This window comes from Sodiomyces alcalophilus, assembly GCF_042370955.1.
Source record: "Sodiomyces alcalophilus JCM 7366 unplaced genomic scaffold ACRALscaffold_8, whole genome shotgun sequence".
Classification (NCBI taxonomy): Eukaryota; Fungi; Ascomycota; class Sordariomycetes; order Glomerellales; family Plectosphaerellaceae; genus Sodiomyces; species Sodiomyces alcalophilus.
This window is the reverse complement of record NW_027263539.1, coordinates 86,352-103,552: the sequence shown is the minus strand read 5'-3', so window position 1 is coordinate 103,552 and position 17,201 is coordinate 86,352. Positions and strand designations below refer to the sequence as shown.

General features: G+C 54.4%; 5 protein-coding genes across 5 annotated transcripts; 4 read left to right on the top strand and 1 right to left on the bottom strand.

Moving 5' to 3' along the window:
• Window positions 1-8: 8 nt before the first annotated feature.
• Window positions 9-1,747, bottom strand: ACRALDRAFT_212762 (uncharacterized protein; the record flags this gene model as incomplete). Its single annotated transcript, XM_071023940.1, has 8 exons — window positions 9-752; window positions 829-895; window positions 967-1,009; window positions 1,106-1,162; window positions 1,237-1,265; window positions 1,352-1,384; window positions 1,452-1,461; window positions 1,654-1,747. The coding sequence occupies 8 exons, from the start codon at window positions 1,745-1,747 to the stop codon at window positions 9-11; spliced, it is 1,077 nt and encodes a 358-aa protein (XP_070871349.1).
• A 51-nt stretch (window positions 1,748-1,798) lies between these two features.
• Window positions 1,799-3,324, top strand: ACRALDRAFT_1065480 (uncharacterized protein). The gene has a single exon (XM_071017167.1). It carries the CDS (start codon window positions 1,948-1,950, stop codon window positions 3,133-3,135), a length of 1,188 nt encoding a protein of 395 aa, XP_070871348.1. The 5' UTR covers window positions 1,799-1,947; the 3' UTR covers window positions 3,136-3,324.
• A 302-nt stretch (window positions 3,325-3,626) lies between these two features.
• Window positions 3,627-5,774, top strand: ACRALDRAFT_1044431 (uncharacterized protein). The gene is made up of 3 exons (XM_071015353.1): window positions 3,627-4,280; window positions 4,342-4,777; window positions 4,892-5,774. Exons 1-3 carry the CDS (start codon window positions 4,131-4,133, stop codon window positions 5,443-5,445), a joined length of 1,140 nt encoding a protein of 379 aa, XP_070871347.1. The 5' UTR covers window positions 3,627-4,130; the 3' UTR covers window positions 5,446-5,774.
• A 3,577-nt stretch (window positions 5,775-9,351) lies between these two features.
• ACRALDRAFT_2112626 (uncharacterized protein) lies at window positions 9,352-10,797 on the top strand (the record flags this gene model as incomplete). The annotated part of the gene is made up of 1 exon (XM_071023586.1): window positions 9,352-10,797. One exon carries the CDS (start codon window positions 9,352-9,354, stop codon window positions 10,795-10,797), a length of 1,446 nt encoding a protein of 481 aa, XP_070871346.1.
• A 3,844-nt stretch (window positions 10,798-14,641) lies between these two features.
• ACRALDRAFT_1065477 (uncharacterized protein) lies at window positions 14,642-17,006 on the top strand. The gene is made up of 6 exons (XM_071017166.1): window positions 14,642-14,880; window positions 14,977-15,012; window positions 15,100-15,192; window positions 15,280-15,589; window positions 15,663-15,857; window positions 15,927-17,006. Exons 1-6 carry the CDS (start codon window positions 14,878-14,880, stop codon window positions 16,370-16,372), a joined length of 1,083 nt encoding a protein of 360 aa, XP_070871345.1. The 5' UTR covers window positions 14,642-14,877; the 3' UTR covers window positions 16,373-17,006.
• The last annotated feature ends 195 nt before the right edge of the window (window positions 17,007-17,201 follow it).

The following is a 17,201-nucleotide window of genomic DNA, read 5'->3' as shown; positions in this document are numbered from 1 at the left end:
ACGCGTATTTAATCCGCTTTGCCTCGCAGAGACTCAGGGGTATCAGGTTGCACAAAATACCCAGCCTTCTTCACAGCAGGGAGCTCCTCCAACCGCGCCATGACACGATTGACAACAGGGAACGGAGACAAATCGACGCCATACCTCCTCGCATTCCAAACAGCGGGGACCAGACAGCAATCAGCAATGGAGACGTCGTCGCCCACCGAGTAGGTTCCGGCCGAGGAAGCCACGAGGGCCTCGTAAGCAGCGAGACCCTCGGACATGAACCCGCGCATCCACTCTTCCACCTGGGCGTCTCCGGCGCCGAAGTTGCGCACGCGCTTCGCCACGCGCAGGTTCGTGACGGGCTGGATGTCGCAGGCCACTGTCAGGGCCAGGGAGCGGGCGATGGCGCGGGTACGGGGGTTAGAAGGTAGGAGCGTTGGGTTCGATGAGGGGTGGGCTTCTTCCAGGTATTCCAGTGCGGCGACGGATTGGGTGATTTTGAACGGATCTGATGGTGATGACGAAGAGGTGGTGTGGCAGAGGAGTAGGGGCACCGAGGCAGAAGGGTTCAGGGCCCGGTGGGATTCCGAGAGCTGCTCGCCTTGTAGAATGTTGACTGGGACGAGATCGTAGCTTAGGTTTTTCAGGTTGAGGGCTATGCGCAACCTGGCGGAGCAGGAGGAGCGGAAGTAGCTGTACAGAGTGTAGTCGGGCATTTTGTGGAAATCAATCTTGATGATTCCAAAGCAAGGACCTCTGATGAGCTATGAGTAGAAATGAAAACAAACGTGAAAGCATAGTAAGACAGAAGTCGGAAGCCGAACATACGTATACGAATACTTTATCCGTAAGACGGAAGGGCGCGCTTGAGTCGGATGACGGCGGGGTCATGTGCCATGTGCCGTGGCTTTCCGAAGTTCCGCATACTAAAGGGCGTCTATGCGGGGAGCATCCGAATTTCCATGGTTATACGAGAACGTTTTCCTTGCGAAGCCACAAAAATAATACCATCTGTCGAAGACTTTTACCACTACGTCAAAAAGGAATATCCCTATTATAAAGATAGGGCAGTACTGCTTATATTGGTTGTCACACCATCTACGTCTATAAGGTGTACTTTGGTCAGTACTCCGGGTGAAGAAAGCCAGGGAATCTACGTCATACACCCCAACCCCTGTTTAATTGTGTGTGGTGTACTTGCGGATCCAAATAAACCAATAGCATCACGGCAATAAGCGGATAGAGTACAAGTAGATACATCAAAGGCAAGGTGTTTTCTATATAAAAACAGGGTTTTAGATATACCATACCAGGGGGACTAAGTACCCTGCTAGTCCACTTTGTAGCACGTTAACAACATGACATAATATCGTCCTTACCCTCGTTTGCCCTCGTCCTTGTTCTCTTTTCAAGACAGCTCGGGGGTCGGATAGTTATTTGGCTAGTATTTTTGCTGTTCGAACCTGGTGTTGACTGGCGATTAGAATCGGATCCAGGATATTGATATACGAATACGTTACACGTTATGTACAGTATACTTTTGTAGGTGCTGTTAGTAAAGGTACGTTCGATGAACCTTTTTGAATTTCCTAAAAGGGTAAACCGCGACAGTACCTTAAACACAATAAAACAGGGGTTATACGGTAGGTACAGTACAGTGTGTACCCTGTACGGATACGGTGTACCGCAGTGGACAGCCGCCGGCAACTGTGTAACCCCTTGCCAGTTGTCCATTAACGATCCGTCGCGCTTGCGTCATTTCTCTGAACCTTGCATCCCCTTTTTCTCCTTCATAAAGCCAACATGGCATCACGCATTGGGCGCGCCCTACACATCTCGCACATGTACAATTGTACGACGACAATTTACATATCTACACATGCTCTTCATCCTACTTGAGCTCCATCCCATCACGACGACTCCCGGTTGCTCCTCAACTCGTTACCACCCTCGCCCGTAATGGCTGACGACGCTGAGCGAGACCACGACGACAACAACAACGGCCATCAGTACAGCAGCAACCATCGCTATCTACCCCCCCTCCCCCCGGAAATCTGGTGCCAGATCATCGCCTCCATCACCGACAGCCGCTACCTCCCGCGCATCTGGCTCAACCTCCGCCTCACCTCCCGCTTCCTCAAATCCGTCACCGAGCGCGTCTTCGCCGACCTGCACCTCCGCCGCAGCCGCCTCGAGTTCCTAGCCTTCGACCCAGTCACCGACGCCCACGGCGACCCGCGCCCGCTCGACTTCATCCTCGAGTTCGACCGCCTATCCGACGACGGCTCCCGCGCCATCTACGCCGACAAGGAACTGCACGCCAACCACGGGCCCGAGCGCCTCTGCCCGACCGACGCCCTCGCCTACCCGGACCGAGTCGACACCGTCCACCAGGCCCTCGTCTGCCAGTGGCGCCGTCGCGTGGAGGACTATACCGCCCCGCCGCCTCATAACAGGCGCGAGGTGCCCCCGCACGTGCTCGTCGTCCGTCGCGTCGCCAACGACACCGAGCTGCCTGACCTCCGCGTCGACTATGATGCCTTTGAGGTCTCGTTCCTCTGGCGTCCGGCGCTGACGGCCCTTTTCGCCGAGGAGGAATATGGAAAGTGGGCTGCTATGGCGGTTTCTTCTTCTGATTCTGGATCTGCTGCTTCTTCATCCCCCTCGGCCGTGTCGTCGGCTGCGTGGCGCGACCTCCGCCGCTCGCTCGAAAATGGCCGCATTAACCGACGGACCCTTTCCCATCTGGTAAAGAGCCGACTCGGCGACCGCCGCAGGGTCGACGCCAAAGTCCGTCAGCTCCGTATCCGGAGGTATTTCCGCAAAATTGGTCAGCAGATGCATCCCGGAGTGTTTCTCACCCCCGAATACCTCCGCAAGACGCGGGAGGTGCGTAGTCTCCGCCGGGACTTGCGCCGCGAGGTTGTCCCCGACGAATGGCTTATGGGCGACGAGGAGGAAGTGGGCCGCGGGACGTTTTACGATGGTTTGGCCATGGAGTACCCCGCCAGCGATCCCGAGTCCGAGCCTGATGATCATACTTGTTCCATGGGGCCCAAACCCGGGCCGTCCCTGATTGACGTCGGATGGGAGCTGCAGTTGGCAAGGGCCCTCTATAGGGGCGCGGTTGGCTCTGCTTCTGCGTGATCCATTCAAGTCTGTGAAATTACATCTCGTGTTATACGCTGCTGCCCCTGTTGGTGTTGGTGCGTTGCGGCGTTATCCGGAGTTGCGCATTTGCTTTACAATCAACCAGAGGTATCGCCCAACAATATTGAATCCGCGCCGCCCTATTCCCAAGATCACGCCGTAGTGAGAGTTGTGACCCAAGCTCACCTGACTTTCCCGCATCTAAACAGAAGAACAATACGGATGATTCAGTCAAAGGCTGTTGGAAAACTAGGTCAGGATTGGACACGGGATCGATTGGCCCCATCTATCACCTTCCCTATTCTGCCTTCGCTCCGGGGTGGATATCGGTTCCATGTCCTGATTCTACCCAGCCAACAGGGATCACGGCGAGCCTTTCCTAACCAGCTACTGGCGCTGCTGACGAGCGGGGGACACGCATGCCTCGTGTTTTGTGGAAAAGAAAGCAGACATGCCGATTGAATTGATCCATTGACTACAGCACGCTGATCCGATGTCAACATTGTGGACCGTGTCAGACGACAGGGGCCACGGGCCCAATACGAAGTAGAGAAGGCCAGTTCCTCCTGAAATATATCTCCAAAGGACCCAGACGGACAGATGCATCAACTCCAAGCCAAGGTCGATCTTTCTTGCTAGGGTGCTACTGCTACGTAAGGCCTCTAGGCGACTAGGCAGGGGAGCATCCCCTCTTCAATCAGCTTCCCTTTCAAGCGTAGCTCGGGGACACGTTGATCAAGACTGGGGCTTGCGGGTCAGGGGCTGGAGATACCGCCATATGAAGAAAGTCAGGATCGTGTAACGATGTCAGACCACATGTCCTTCCGAGTCGTACACATTTTTCAAGACCGTCCGACCCTAACAATGCCGTCTCCCTGATTTTCTGCTCGGTTCACCGCCTCCTTCAGCTCAGTTTTCTGTCCACGACATTGTGCCCAACTCGGGTTCCGCTCCAAAAGCATCATTCAAACCTCTCCGGACCGGTCATCACTATGCGTTATACCGCCCCCATCCTCGCGGCCCTCGCCGCCACGGCTACGGCCACGAGCCCCATGGAGCATGCCGCCAAGCTCTTTACCCTTGAGACCGCCCCTGGCGAGACGGTCGAGGTGACGGAGGAGGAGAAATTTCGGATGATAGACGTAGGTGAATCTCTTGCCGCGAGCTTCCACCAAGGCGAATCCATTCTGACACATCGCACAGCAAGGCAGGCACTTCTTCGACATCACCGAGTTCAAGAACACCGAAATCTCGACTCTTCGCATCGTCGACGACGACTCCTCCCGCCCTTTCCCCAAGAAGCTACACCAGCGCTGCACCGTAGAGAAGCTCCATGCCAAAATTGATATCGACAGGATCAGAACCCAGCTGGAGCAGTTCACGGCCTTCCATAACCGCTACTACCAGTCCCAGCACGGCGTCGACGCCGCTGAATGGCTCTACGAGCGCGTCCGCGCCGTCATTCAGGAGAGCGGCAACCCGCTCGCCACCGTCCGTCTCGTCCGCCACGACGCCTGGGCCCAGCCCAGCATTGTGGCCACCATCCCTGGTTCGGACCGGGGCCGCATTGTTGTGGTCGGCGCTCACCTGGACTCGATTGTTGTTGGTGACCGCGGCGATGGCCGTGCTCCAGGTGCTGGTATGCCATTTTCTTTTCCTTTTCCTTTCTTTTTTTTTTTCTTCTTCTTGTTTTCCCGTGTCTCTTTCCATCCTCATGTCTCCCTTTGATTCTTCTCCTCACACCACTTCCTAGACGACGACGGCTCCGGCTCCCTCATGATCCTCGACGCACTGCGCGTGCTCCTCACCGACCGCCGCATCGCCCAAGGCAACAACCTCAACACCATCGAGTTCCACTGGTACGGCGCCGAGGAGGTCGGCCTGCTCGGCTCGCAGGACATCTTCAGGCTGTACGCCACCCAGGGCCGCCAGGTCGTCGCCATGCTCAACCAGGACATGGTGGGCTACAAGGGCCGCGACGGCGTCGAGCGGTTCGGCCTCGTCACCGACTGGACCTCCCCGTCGCAGAACGAGTACATGAAGCTCCTCATCGGCGGGTACACCGACATCCCCTACGAGGAGACCCAGTGCGGCTACGCCTGCTCCGATCACGCCTCGGCCAACCGCAACGGCTACCGCTCTTCCTTTGTCTTTGAGACGCCGTTTGGCAACCACAACCCGCTCATCCATACTCCCAATGACACTATCGACACTGTCGACTTTGACCACGTCTACCAGCATGCCAAGCTCACTACGGGGTATCTCTATGAGCTGGCTCACTGGCCTTTTGCCGAGGAGGAATCATAGGGGTGGGGATGCAGGCGAGTGTATATATAATATACGAGACAATGAATGAATGACATCGCCTTTTAGGGTCGCTCGTGTACGACTTGTTGTTAGACGTCTAATGACAAGCAAGTTTGTAACTCGGTCGGTTGAGAAGCCAGGTCCAGGGGAGCATTCACGCGTGCGGCGTGCCTCTTTCGACTCAATCACATACCCCAGACCGAGTCTCATGCAGGTTTCGTTTTCTGATCGTAGGTACATCTTGACGTCCTGTAATCTGTTCAGCATCCATCAGATCATCCATTTAATACGACACCTTATGCTTGCCAGACCAATCTCGTCCCCTTGACGTAGACCATCGCACTGGTCAACTTGGATGAGGGCCTTGGGTGAGTCTATTGAGCGGCGTGAATATCCTTGGAGGCTGGGAACGGGAAACGCATTGTAGTTATCCGTGAATAGCCCGTTATGGCCATGGGTTCGTCAAACCCCGTCTGGAGTTTGGAATCGTCAAATTGGCTGCCCATTTCAACGGGACCCCACGGACTTTGATGGGCCGGTCCCCAGTAGAACCCAGACGGTAGGCCCACTGCCCATTTGGACCTCGTGGGGTTTTGACCTAGGTTGCTCATACATTCCGCTTCCCACCTCGCTCTGCGTGGCTTTGATCCCAACGAGCAGAAAGAACGCAGTAGTAGAAACTTGCTTTGCTGAAGCGCGGAAATATCTTCTTATGCCTGTACAGTGTATGTACTGTAGGCCAGGGACCGAGCCATGCGTTCGGGTAGTGGAGACCCACAAGGCAGGCGGAGCTATCACGTAACAGAATCTGGGCGACGGTCGGCTCCGACAGCCCTGCGTCCGGGCCGGACGGGTCCGATACGGGGACTCGAACACGGACCTGTGAGGGTCGCGTTCCCGGACCAATGCGGGTGAGTGTTGTCTGAATGATCTTCCGAAACATCAAGTCGCGGAATGGAACACAGTATGTGAGTAACAAGTACAGATAATCTTTCTCTGCGGACACGGTTGCGTTTATACCAGACATCCATAATATCAACACCCAATGCCTACAGTGGTGTTCCCATGATTTCTTACACGACGCATCTAGGCCATCGCGTGGTTTGACTAATGAGCCCAACGCAAGGATGACCCAGCAGTGTTCTCTCGTATTGGAATTTTGCGTCAGGGTTGATTTTGCAGGTCGCCGTATAATGGATGCTCGTTAAAAAGCCGAGAAACGCTGGGACAGCAGAAATTGAATCGGCATTCGGTCGCAACTCGGCGAAAGCTGACAGGCTTGGAGCTTGGGTCCCAACGACGACACGTGTGCGGCCGGCCCCGCTGGTGCCTCGATGGTGTTCGGACGAGGGAAAAAGTAGAATTGATCGTCAGGGCCCACATGGAATTCGCACGGGGCGAAGTGCGTCGATACGTTTACTAGGTATACATTGAGTTGTTGATTGGCGAGATATACTGAGTTATGAGCGGGTGAAGTACAGGTACACCTTGGGATAGTAGGTCTGTTTTGGTTAATTTCGTTGAATTCTTTTTCAAGCAAAAAGTCCTCGTGGCATCAAGAAAGAACCGGTAACTTGGGTAAACTCAGTCACGCGCCCTTTTCATTCTTCTACCCCGTTTAGTGCGTCCGCGGACCGCGGAGAACCAAGGAGCAGAGAATTAGGATACTGTTGGACTTGCAGCTATGTAAGGCTGGTCACGCGGGATGAAGATGCTGAGTACCAACCCGTAAGAGAACTGGCTATGGCCTATGATTAGTCAGATTGTTCCGGACTTTAGTGTCCTGTACTCAGTACTTCGTAGACCAATTTCCGCCATTTATAGCCAGGGCTAGGCTCAACGGCCAAAGTCCAAGACTATGGCGCATTGATTTGAGTCTCCCACCGACTAATAGCAGGGATGGAAACTATAATTGTTAATGGCAAGCGTCTATGTCTCGTAGCCATTAACTTGGAAGAAAGCATCGGTTTGGCATCAGTTTGGTTTCGTGTTGGGGAGCTGTGCTGCCAAATTGAGAAACAGGGCACCTAGGCCGTTTGCATGGGCTGTCGGTCAATTTACACAGTCGTCGTACCACTACAACGTACGCTGTCAGTGGCACTCTGACATCATAACCTGGGGTAGTGGTCTAGACCAGGGGCTGGTTCTGCAAGGGTGTTCCGACCTTTCCGGAAGCGGTTAGCGGCTTCAGGAGACGGTACGTGCGCCGCACACGTGTAGATGGGGCTAAAACAGGAGAATGGATGCCAGCATGAGGTCCGGCTAAGGTGTCGGATTGAATGCAAACAAACGATGAGAGGGGAGGGAATGTTATCAATGAAAGATTTGATGTTGGAATGAATATCACAAAGGAAGCGACTGGAGTTGAGGAATACGGGTTCGGTTCCCTCGTTAGGCGGAAATAGCGGAAATAATGGCGCTAGACATGGATGCTGGGATGATGTGGGGACTGAAGCCCCGTGATCGACGCTTTTTTTCTTCTTCTTTTTGTTCTCGGTCTTCATGTTTCCGAGTGGAACTGAGGGATCATATACTTCGTACGCTTCGTATCCATCTTATGAGACCATGCTAGGTCGACGATGCTGCCAGAGTCTGCATTTGCGGCCAAGAAACGTTCGTGATGTGCAACTTCTTGTGCTAAAGGCTGTGGGAGAATATTGAATTGATCAGACAAGAACCGACCCCGGGGATGTCGGAGGGTAAAAAAGATCAAATGGCCCATATGCGGTCACCGGACATTCGGGGTGGCCGCCTTGTAGACGCCGGCACTGTGAAAGCAGGTAGCCCTCTGGCCAAAAGAATTGAATCGACCAATAAAAAGGTAGAAGAGCTAGCCCGTGACAGGCCGTGGGAGAATACTGTACATAAATACAGTGTGATTATGAACAGGAGCCACTCGGAAGCGGAGTCATTTTATTTTTCCATGACACATAGTTACTCGATGTATGGAAAGTCGTCGAACTAGACCCATCATCGACACGAGGCTGCAAAGAATAAAACTACCACCATTGCCCTGTTATTACTCATTCTTTCTGACCTCTTCTTTTCTCCTTCAGCCGACAGCTTCTTGTCATTCTTAACCTACGTACCAATAACAAGGAAGAGACTTGGCAGTGTCCCTTCCTTCCACCAACGAAACGGTCGAAACCCCACAAGCGAAACGAAGCAGCTCAATATATAGCTATAGTAGCCAAGATCGAAAGAAACCCCGAGGTTGCCAAACCAAGAGTCGTCCTGTACACCGCACTTCTTCATATTGGATTGGAGGAGAGCAGCCAACAGGATAGACCATCAACCGAGCAATTGTCTGTCAGCTCGTTAGAACGGGAAATGCGGACGTGGGGCATCTGGAGGAACAAGGCCGAGAATCCAACCATCTTCTATCACTTCTTTGATCTTGCCCAAGTCGGACTGAAATCGCAGTCAATGCCGCATTGACTGCCTGGCGCGCACACGACCAACTAGCGACACAGGGACACACGAAAAAAAAAGGGAAGAAAGGGAAAAAAAAAAAAAAAAAAAGAAACGGGCCGCTGCACCCTAAAACAGCCAGCCGCATCACGTCACACTCGTGTGACCATTCGTGGGTGCCTCCCCCCTGTCTCCCCTGCCGAACATCGTATCATTCTGGGCAACAGTTTGCTTAAGACGCCTTTCCGCCTTGCCTTAAAGATGCCACACCGAGTCGCCGATTTCCTGCGATCATCCACAGAGACGCTCTCGGCCGCCGCCATATCATCGCTAAAATCATCCATCCGCCCGCGCTCGCGCTCTGGCTCTAGCTCTCGCCGCTCACGCGATCACTCCCACTCCCCTTCTCCCACCCGGACACCCACCGACACTCGCCATTGCCGAACCCCTAGCATCTCGGACCATGGTAGTGACCATTTCGTCCCCTTCATTCAAATGTACGAACCCACCCCCGTCCCGGCCAACAACAGCCGAAGCGAGAGGAGGGGCAGGGAACGGAGGAAGAAAGTAAAGGACAGGAAGGAGAGGATCAAGCAGCAGCACGACAGCAGCAGCAGCCACACCCGCCGCCTATCGCTGCCTTTCGGCCGAAGCAAGGAACGTCGGGAAGACCCGCGCGCTTCCCTCGACTGGGAGATCGAGAGCCCGCCTATTATCTTCTATGGCGAGCCCAACGCCTCCACCGGGGCCCTGGTCTCGGGCCAGCTTTTCTTACATGTCAAGGACGACGCGCTGGACGTGGAATCCTTCACCGCCAGCTTGCGCATCCACGTGCGCCAAAAACGTCCTTTTGCCTCCAATTGCGCCGACTGCACCGACCAGTACACCGACCTCAAGCACTGGGTGTTTCTAACCAGCGGCGACGGCATCCCCCCCACCACCCTACGCCGCGGTCGCCATGCTTTCCCCTTCTCCATCCTCCTCGACGGCCACCTTCCCATCACCATGGACACCCCGCTGGTCTCCATCTCGTACGACTTTCGTGCCGACGCCGTCTTCGCCCTCAACCAGAACCCGTCCGCCCCGCCGCCGCCGCCGCCCCTGCGCTTCGACCGCGTCTTCGAAGTGAAGCGCTCCCTCCTGCGACCCGACAACCCGCACCAGTCCATCCGCATCTTCCCGCCCACCAACATCAAGGCCGCCGCCTCCTACAACCGCATCATCCACCCGGCCGCCTCGGGCCAGAACATGACCGTTCGCCTGGACGGGCTCACCACCGTCATCGCCGACGGCAGGAGGGTCGAATACTGGAAGCTGAGGAAGGTGACCTGGAAGCTGCAGGAGACCATCAAGACCGTCGCGCCGGCGTGCAGCAAGCACATGCCGCGCCTCGCCGCGGGCGCCGCCGACGCCGACGCCCAGTCCAAAGGCGTGGTCCGCACCGAAACCCGCATCCTGGGCGAGAAGCACCTGCACACGGGCTGGAAGTCGGAGTACACGGGGACGGACGGCCGGGTGGACATGGAGTTCGAGTTTGGCCTTTCGCCCGCCATGCTCAGCGCCTCCCGCCCGGGATACGCCTGCGACACGCGGTCGCGCGACGGCACCGCCGTCTCGCACGCCCTCATGGTCGAGCTGGTCGTCTCCAAGGAGTGTGCGCCCGTCAGCAAGCCGCACCTCACCTCGCAGACGGGCACGGGGCGTATCCTGCGCATGCACTACAACATCAAGCTCACCGACTTTCCCGGCCTCGGCATCAGCTGGGATAACGAGGCGCCGCCCGTCTATCAGGACGTCCCGCCGAGTCCGCCGGCCTACGAGCATGACGACGGTGTCGGACCGGAATACCGGGACCTGGAGCCGCTGGATGCCGTCCTGGACAGTCCCGAGCCGACAGGTAGGGACTGGAGGTGGGAGGAGAGCGACTTGCAGTCTCCGTGATTCCATCATTTGTTGTGATTGGGTGGCTGTGAGATGCGATGGCATCGGCCAACTAATGACAGCTGAAGAACCCAAGGCATTTTTTTCCAACTCTTCTTTTTGGTTACATGTATTCCATCGACGTTTATACCCCATTGGATACGAAGCGGTCTGGATTTTGAGCATTTTCTAGTTTCAGTTCGAAACCAATCGTCGGTAAGTTTAGGTTGGGGTTCTGTTCCGTCAGGTGAACATGGCGTTCGGGCCCATTTACAGCATAATTTGGACTGTGGGCGATTATGACTATCCTGCAAATTAGGAACGAGAATCTCGAGGAAGATATATGAAAGAGAATAAAAGAAAGAACATCTTATTCAATCCGTACCTCGTCATGTCATCGGCGGCCCCATGTTCTATTAGACACGGTAACCTTGGCTAATCTGTACCATGTGCACTTGACCATCATGACGGGCCATGTGCAGGGTAGATCATGACATGTCGTTACTACGTGGCCGCCAGGCCTTCACGAGATCAAGGGTCCGTCGGTCGGTATGGGCTGGGGGCATTTCCACTCACCTTTTGCGAGCGGGAACCGACGAACGCTGGTTTGTGTCGCTCACTTCCCAGTTTGTCGCGAGGTTGCTTGGTCCGACCATTCTTCTTCGCATCATGTTTCCCACAAGTGCCGCTGGGGGGCTGGGAATTGGCAAGAAATGAAGAGAAATCGTTGAGATCAGAAACGGCTGGCTGCAGATTTGACGGGTGAAGGTCTGGGTGGTGAGGCGGCGTGGATACGAACGATAGGGAGACTCGACCTCGTATTTTACGGCGTGCAGCGGCCTTCCTATCTATCGACGGACGGGAACGGATGTCACGATGGCCTCATGACAATGCATCGGTATCGCCGGCCGGGGCAGCTTTGAGGGCCATGATCTCACCCCAGAAATAACTTCTCTGGCCGACAGGATAAACCGGCCAAGTGGTGCACGAAAGGTATGCCTACCATGACGGACAACGGCTGCGACTTGGTTCGTCGCGAGTTGTGTTGCCACGGGCCTGAACTTGGCCATGTCGGACAAATGGACAACTCCAGTAGTCGTTCCCGTGTCACGTAAAACGGGGGTATTCATGCCACACAGCTCTCGGCTGTATTCCAGGCGCGACGGTGGAACCGGCGAGATGTGTGTGCTTCTGCCATTGTGTGTTGGGCTGGGTCTCGCGAAGGCGACGACACAAATCGACGATTGATGGACTTGGGTAGCTGTTGCAGTGTGATGTGTATGGTACACTCTTAAAATCGTGGAGACCAGTGTGCCATAATCGATCAACTCGATCAACTGAAAGAACGTCGCAAGGAATACACTGCGTAGTCCTGGACCGCGCATAAAGCTCTCAGAGGTCAACCGAAGATTTTCAGGGGCATTGCACTGAATTGTTAGACGCCTGACCTTTTGTCGTCACGTTATCGTGGGACGGGGACGCGAAGAAAGGAGGTTTAGCCCTCGGAACTTCGTGGGGCACGCGTCTTTAGCCGGCAGCCGGTCCGTGTCATCACTAGGGGGACGGACGGACGGCTAACGGAGCCGTCAGCTCCGGCCTCAGCAAGCAAAAAGAAGCCAAAATCCTCACCCAACTCCCGAATGTCTAATCTCGTCGGGCCTGACGACCTGCGAAGTTGGGCACGAACGAAGTCTCCCGTCTCATTTCGTTAGACGGGGGGCATGTCGTCGGTCGTTTTAAAGGGGCGGGACCGAACCCTGGCTTTGGTGTGATTATCGTGGAGTAAAAGGCCGCAAGCGAAAGGTGGTAGCGACAATTAAAGGGAGAGAGGAGAGAGGAATGGGGGACAGCACGGCGCGACGGCTGGAAAGAGGGAAATAGACAGGGTGGTTCTCGGATGAAGACGGTTTCGGGAAAAGGGATGGAATGATAAGATGCAGAAGGTTGAGTGCAAAGCAGATCGAAGACTAATCAAGAAGAAGCCGTCGATCGATTTCGAGCCATGGAAAACCGTTGGGAGATAAGAAGGGGGATGAACACTGAGGGTGAGCTTGATCAAAGGGGTGAATGGATTTCGGACTCTCCCGAAGAGACTGACCGGAATCACGATGCCGACGGGACGGAACAGATCGGGAAGCCAAGGCAAATGACTCGGCGAATATCAAAGTATCAAAGTACGTTGTATCGCTATCAAACATGTCAAAAGGAACACACGGAAAAAGAAAAAGGAAAAAGAAAATAAAAGCCGCAGTGCCATGCGTACGAAATGCAACCAGAGCCCCCTTAAACTTAAACCCCTGACAGAAATCAAATCTGGTAATGGACGGCGCTGGAGCCAATCAGAAACCGTTGATAACGGAAAGATCGCTTTCACACTGGGCTGGATTTTAACGGCCCACATGTTGGGTACCTGACGGGTACAGGTACATACATTAGGCAGGTACCAACCCGTGGGGCTCGAGCATTGTGGTGAGCGGCTATAGCGACTGTGTAGGAGACATTTCCGTATCAATTGTTCGATCGAAAGTGCTAATCAAAGCATGTAATGCGGTTTGGAGATCCTTATCCCCATGGCCAAACTGCCTGAACCCCTCTCATTTTCCTTTTGTGGTTTCATTTCGTAATGTTGGGTGGGATAGCCAGATATCATCACGCTGGACGGGACCGGAGAGCAATGATATGGCATTTCGGTGGCTGGGCATTTTAAACGATGGATATTAGTAAACCGTCCTTATCAAGATAACAATACCCCATTCCCCCACTGCGCGGATGTCGCGTGTCCATGATTGTGGGTGCCGTGGCCATGCCATCCTGACAAAGTTAAATCGAGAGGGTGGGTTCTACTGAAGTAATGGCAATATCGGCATTGAGAGACGAATAACATGCTGAAAAGTGGTTGGCTGGCTTCACCGAGAGTGGTGGGAGAGGCCTCCCCGAGTAATGAACGTCCGATACCCTGTACCACGGAGTACTTCGGGGTTACTATCGACGACGAGCAGGTACCTAATTACATGCCCCAGCCCTTGTTTTCCCGCTACTGGAAATAGCAACAAATGGGTACGGGGTACGGAATGTAATCATAACCAATACGAGACATAATGATAGCCTGGCGGATAAACCGACCGGGCGGAGAATTTCGGGTCCTGTTTGCAACAAGTACAACGTACATACCTGTAGGTATCGGTATGCAGGGCCTGGGCATAGTCATCGAAGCCGAAAGGCACTCCACCCGAGGCTCACTGGGCCTTCTGGAAGGAATTACGTATCAGGAGTATCGTCCAAGTATTGTCCAAGTATCGTCATTGTCCGGCAACCCGGGAAGTGTTAGGCTGAAGTCGTACTGTACACAGATTTTAACACCATCACATGTCATGATCTACATGAAAGTGTTAAGATGCCAGGTATTTCGATCAGGGCATGACTACGAATTCGCCCACGTCATCTACCTCCCTACTCAGAGGCGATCTCATCATTCAGCCTCTGCTACCGGTCAACAAAAAGAACGAAACCTGGACCTGAGACTTCATCCTGAGCCGCCCATCAGCCATCCACCGCCAGCCCACAAAGTCACCAATCAGACACCCAGGCACCCCTCCATCAACCCCCGCCATTGCCCAGCCCAAACACTGCCTCCCACTAACACCCCACTTCGCAGGTACGGCGCGCGGTACGGCCTTGGTACCAGCTACAGAACTGTACTGTAATGACAATAGCGTATCTCGAGGGTGGGGACCCACCCTTATCTTTATCGTACAGGCAACCCGGAGACACCCCGTGAACTTTGGATGGCCTGGGAAGCCGAATCTGGGTCCAGCCTCGCCCCACCCACGACAGATAAAATCCTGGAAATCCGCCCCTCCATCCGTCCGCTTAAAAATACCAGGACCCTTAACCCATCAATCCATCCGTTGCTTTCCATCATCATCAATTACTCTAAATACCTCCTTCCAGCTTGAACCCAGGAGCTTCATCTATCTTTCTCATTGCCTTTTGATCAACTTTTGAATTGAACCGCGACAACATCCTTCGTGCGAATTCGATCTTCAAATTCCTTTCCCCCTATCCGTCTTTATCTCTTCCCCCCACCAAACTTTGCCCATCATGGTGAGTTACGGTCCCCATACTCTCAGCATTGCCCAGCATTGCTGAGGAATCATTGAGCCATTCCATTGCTAACGGACCATGTTTGTTTTTTTGCAGTCGCCTACAGATACCATCGTCTCGAGGACAGAAACCGTAAGCACAAATCCCGCCCGATACCGTTCAACCCCCTGAATGCGCAAAACCAAGGTTCCCAATGCTGACGTTAGATTTTCAATATAGCTCATGAAATATATGAGTCTTGACCAGAAGGGTCAGATCATGGCCGAGTACATCTGGGTAGATGCTGAGGGTAATCCTCGGTCCAAGTCTCGGGTATGTTCGAACCCCTGAGCCCCGTTGCTACGGCAAGCAAAGCCGCATTATTGAGACGAAAATGCTGACGTATCGTGACACTCTCAGACCCTCAAGGAGCAAGACTACACCCCTGAAGACCTTCCCATCTGGAACTTCGATGGCTCCTCAACCGGTCAGGCCCCCGGCGGCAACTCCGATGTCTACCTGAAGCCCGTCGCCATCTTCCCCGACCCCTTCCGCGGCACCCCCAACATCCTCGTTCTCGCCGACTGCTGGGACGCCGATGGCCAGCCGAACAAGTACAACTACCGCCACGAGTGCGCCAAGATCATGGAGGCGACCGCCGAGTACGAGCCGTGGTTCGGTCTCGAGCAGGAGTATACCCTTCTTTCTCAGAACGACCGCCCCTATGGCTGTATGTTGTCTTTCCCCTTCTTTCAATCCGCTCCCTCCTTCAACCCCGACATGTCACTAATCAAACGTAACAGGGCCTGATGCCGGTTTCCCCGCCCCTCAGGGCCCATACTACTGCGGTGTCGGTACCGGCAAGGTTATCCAGCGCGACATTGTCGAGGCTCACTACAAGGCGTGTCTGTACGCCGGCATTAAGATTTCCGGTGTCAACGCCGAAGTGATGCCTGCTCAGTGGGAGTTCCAGGTCGGCCCGTGTCTTGGTATTGAGAGTGAGTTTTATCCCAGATGTGATTCGTTTCCCCAATGCCACTTTGCATGCTAACAAACCGTTCGTTCAGTGGGTGACCAGCTCTGGGTGGCCCGGTACCTCCTCCACCGGATTTCGGAAGACTTCGGCGCCAAGGTGTCGGTGAACCCCAAGCCCATCCCCGGCGACTGGAACGGCGCCGGTCTGCACACCAACTTCTCGACCAAGGAGATGCGCGAGGAGGGCGGCATGAAGCACATCGAGGCGGCCATCAAGAAGCTCGAGGGCAGGCACAAGGAGCACATTGCCGTCTACGGCGAGGGTAACGAGCTCCGCCTGACCGGCAACCACGAGACCGGCGCCATCGACCAGTTCACATGGGGTGTCGCCAACCGCGCCGCGTCCGTCCGCATCCCCCGCGAGGTCGGCGCCAAGGGCTACGGCTACTTCGAGGACCGCCGTCCGGCCTCGAACTCGGATCCCTACAGGATTACTGCCATCCTGATGGAGACATGTTTCGGCAACCCCTCTGCCTAGATGCACCCGAGTCGAGAAGATACCATTTTGTTTTACTGTAGTTTGTTTTGTGCGACCACACTTTGACCACTTGGGTTGGCTCTATTGATCTTTATTTTCTTCTTACACTTTTGGGTAGGGTTTTCTGCGGGATTTATGGAACCATCAACGGCCGGTGTTTAATAGACAGCAATCGTTTGCTTCAGCATATGATTTTATTTCCCCTCGCATTGAGGATGAGAAGGCAGGGCAATTGGTGATAGAAGCCTCAAGAATACAACACATTTTCTTCGTGTCCCGTGCTACTACGTGAACAACTTGTGTGTGTGCGAGGATGGCTACGTCCCCGCAGAAGGGCAAGCCCGCGAATGTCGGTATTTGGCAAACCGTGGGGAAGTGTGGGGGGAGGAAAAGGATGGTTGGAGAAAGGGGTCGAGGTGACGCAGCACAGACGACGAAGAGACGAGACGTTGACTGGATGATCGATGGTCATTGCGTCAAGAAGCACCATTGGACAAGTCGACGCGATCCAAGGAATTGTCAACCAAAGTTGACGGTTGTGGACTTTGGTTCCATTTGCTGGGAGATGACCTCAATTTGCCTGACTAAGTCGATTGCGGACATATGTGAGACCATGATCGAAGACGAGGCGAGGGCTCGGCGAATGATACAGTCTGCACTTCGCCATGACGCACAGGCTACAACACACGATTCCAGATTCCTGGTCGATTCTATCTCTCACGACAATGCTAACGCATGGCTTTGACCAAGTCAAGCCGGGTCTGGGCCTCTGGTGATACCGCAGACGCTACAGATGCGGATGTTAGACCACCTGAGAACAAATGCCGGA